Genomic DNA, 2,921 nt, shown 5'->3' on the forward strand with positions numbered 1-2,921 from the left:
TGGGGTGAAGGGTGAAATCTGTTGTGTATAAGTGCTCCGGGCCATGTCCGTCTTCTGCGACAGCAAGACCTGGCTCCCCGATGGAATCATGAGACCACATTCAGCTGAGTGACATCGACCGGGCTCCGTGTGACCTAACGGCCAGCACAAAAGGAGAGTCTACATCTGTGGGGACAGAGGTAAACAGAGATGGTGATCACGGGGCAGGGGGCTCAGCAGCAAGGGGAGGGGCAGCACACAGGGCGGGGGCAGGTGGAGATGACACACGTGGGGCGATAGCAAGTGGTGTGGCAGGAGACCCGACCACCGACTGGGCGCAGGCAGCAGGAGGGGCGGCAGCAGCTGGAGCCACAGCAGCTAGAACCACAGCAAGAGGGCCGGCAGCAGCTAGAAATGGAGCAGCTGGGGCGGCAGCAGCTGGAGCCGCAGTTAGAGGGCTGGCAGCAGCTGGAGAGGCAGCAACTAGGGCGACAGCAGGTGGGCTGGCAACACACAGATTGGCTGCAGCTGGGGCGGCAGCAGCTGGAGATGCAGCACTGGGGCCTGCAGCAGCTGGACACACTGCAGCTGGGGGGAGAGCAGGTGGTCCTGCAGCAGGTGGGCTGGCAGCAGCTGGGACGGCAGCAGCTGGAGATGCGGCACTGGGGCCTGCAGCAGCTGGACACACTGTAGCTGGGGCGAGAGCAGGTGGGCTGGCAGCAGCTGGGGCGGCAGCAGCTGGAGAGGCAGCACTGGGGCCTGCAGCAGCTGGACACGCTGCAGCCAGAGGGAGAGCAGGTGGGCTGGCCGCACACAGGCTGGCAGCAGCTTGGGCGGCAGCAGGTCTCCTGGCCACAGCCCTGCTCAGAGCAGATGGAGCCACAACAGGAGCTGACCATGGTGTCAACTGACGGAGCAGGGTCCACAAGTGGGTAGCAGTGGGTTTCACAAGAGTGGTTTTTTGAGTTTGAGTGTCTCCTTAACCCTGTCCCCTTTTATACTCTGCTGAGTAGCTGATGTTACTGTGAGCAACACTCTTTCCTTGTTGTTTTTCCTTCTGGGAAGTCAATTAATATTACTAAGTAAGTTACTAATTGTGTTTATCAGGTTAAATATGCCAATATCTAAGAAAAGCATCATTTCCTTCTACAGTGTTATGATTCATTGAATCTTGTTAATCCAGGTGAAACCACTTTCCTGTTTCTTCCTCTTCCTAATGTGTCTTCCAAGTGGGAATATATGATATTCTACTCCTGAGTTCTTACATGTATCACTTTTTTCCTTTTCTGTGTATGACTCTATGACAATACTTTGAAGGATGGCTATCACAGAGCCATGTCTCTTTTTTTTTTAAACTATGACTGAGTCCATCAATTTCTTTTTTTTTTTTAATTTTTTGTTTATTGCAGTAACATTGGTGTATAACATTGTATAAGTTTCAGGTGTACATCATTATACTTCTATTTCTGCATAGATTACATCATGTTCACCACCGAAATACTAATTACAACCCATCACCACACACTTGTGCCATATTATCCCTTTCGCCCTCCTCCCCACTCCCTTCCCCTCTGGTAACCACCAATCCAATCTCTGTCTGTATGTCTTTGTTTATTGTTGTTGTTATCTACTACTTAATGAGGGAAATCATACGGTATTTGACCTTCTCCCTCTGACTTATTTCACTATGCATAATACCCTCAATGTCCATCCGTGTTGTCACAAATGGCTGGATTTCATCGTTTCTTATGGCTGAGTAGTATTCCATTGTGTATATATACCACATCTTCTTTATCCATTTGTCCCTTGATGGGCACTTAGGTTGATTCCAAATCTTGGCTATTGTGAATAACGCTGCAATGAACACAGGGGTGCATGTATCTTTACGCATTGGTGTTTTCAAGTTCTTTGGATAAATACCCAGCAGTGGAATAGCTGGATCATATGGTAGTTCTATCCTTAATTTTTTGAGGAATCTCCATACTGTTTTCCATAGTGGCTGCACCAGTTTGCACTCCCACCAGCAGTGTATGAGAGTTCCCTTCTCTCCACATCCTCTCCAACACATGTTGTTTCCTGTCTTGTTAATTATAGCCATTCTGACGGGTGTTAGGTGATATCTCATTGTAGTTTTGATTTGCATTTCCCTCATAGTTAATGACTTTGAACATCCTTTCATGTGTCTGTTGGCCATCTGTGTATCTTCTTTGGAGAAATGTCTGTTCAGGTCTTTTGCTCATTTTTTAATTGGGTTGTTAGTTTTTTGTTGTTGAGATGCATGAGTTCTTTATATATTTTGGAGATTAACCCCTTATCCGATGTATGGTTTGCAAATATCTTCTCCCAATTGTTAGGTTGTCTTTTCGTTTTGTTGATGGTTTCCTTTGCTGTGCAGAAGCTTTTTAGTTTGATGTAGTCCCATTTGTTTATTTTTTCTATTGTTTCTCTTGCCCGGTCAGACACGATGCTTAAAAATATGTTGCTAAGACCGATGTCGAAGAGCGTACTGCCTATGTTTTCTTCTAGAAGTTTCATAATTTCAGGTCTTACATTCAAGTCTTTAATCCATTTGGAGTTAATTTTTGCGTATGGTGTAAGGTAAGGGTCTACTTTCATTTTTTTGCATATGGCTATCCAGTTTTCCCAACACCATTTGTTGAAGAGACTTTCTTTTCTCCAGTATGTTCTTGGCTCTTTTGTCAAAGATTAGCTGTCCGTAGGTGTGTGGGTTTATTTCTGGGCTTTTGATTCTATTCCATTGATCTGTGTATCTGTTTTTGTGCCAGTACCATGCTGTTTTGGTTACTATAGCTTTGTAGTATTATTTTGAAATCAGGGAGTGTGATACCTCCAGCTTTGCTCTTTTTTCTCAGGATTCCTTTAGCTATTCGGGGTCTTTTGTTCTTCAATATAAATTTTAGGATTCTTTGTTCTATTTCTGT

At 45.7% G+C, this 2,921-nt stretch overlaps 1 protein-coding gene across 4 annotated transcripts; it reads right to left on the bottom strand.

The window, feature by feature from the left end:
- Positions 1-212: 212 nt before the first annotated feature.
- LOC131416731 (keratin-associated protein 4-8-like) lies at positions 213-878 on the bottom strand. 4 transcript variants are annotated; one of them, XM_058559395.1, is made up of 3 exons: positions 793-878; positions 467-702; positions 213-346 (listed from the first exon to the last, which is right to left on the bottom strand). In XM_058559395.1, the coding sequence occupies exons 1-3, from the start codon at positions 876-878 to the stop codon at positions 213-215; spliced, it is 456 nt and encodes a 151-aa protein (XP_058415378.1). The 4 variants fall into 4 exon arrangements, with proteins under 4 accessions (XP_058415378.1, XP_058415375.1, XP_058415376.1 ...); XM_058559392.1 differs by having other exon boundaries at positions 213-747; XM_058559393.1 differs by having other exon boundaries at positions 213-363; positions 439-878.
- Between the last annotated feature and the right edge of the window lie 2,043 nt (positions 879-2,921).

This window comes from Diceros bicornis, chromosome 18 (assembly GCF_020826845.1).
Source record: "Diceros bicornis minor isolate mBicDic1 chromosome 18, mDicBic1.mat.cur, whole genome shotgun sequence".
NCBI classification, from domain to species: domain Eukaryota; kingdom Metazoa; phylum Chordata; class Mammalia; order Perissodactyla; family Rhinocerotidae; genus Diceros; species Diceros bicornis.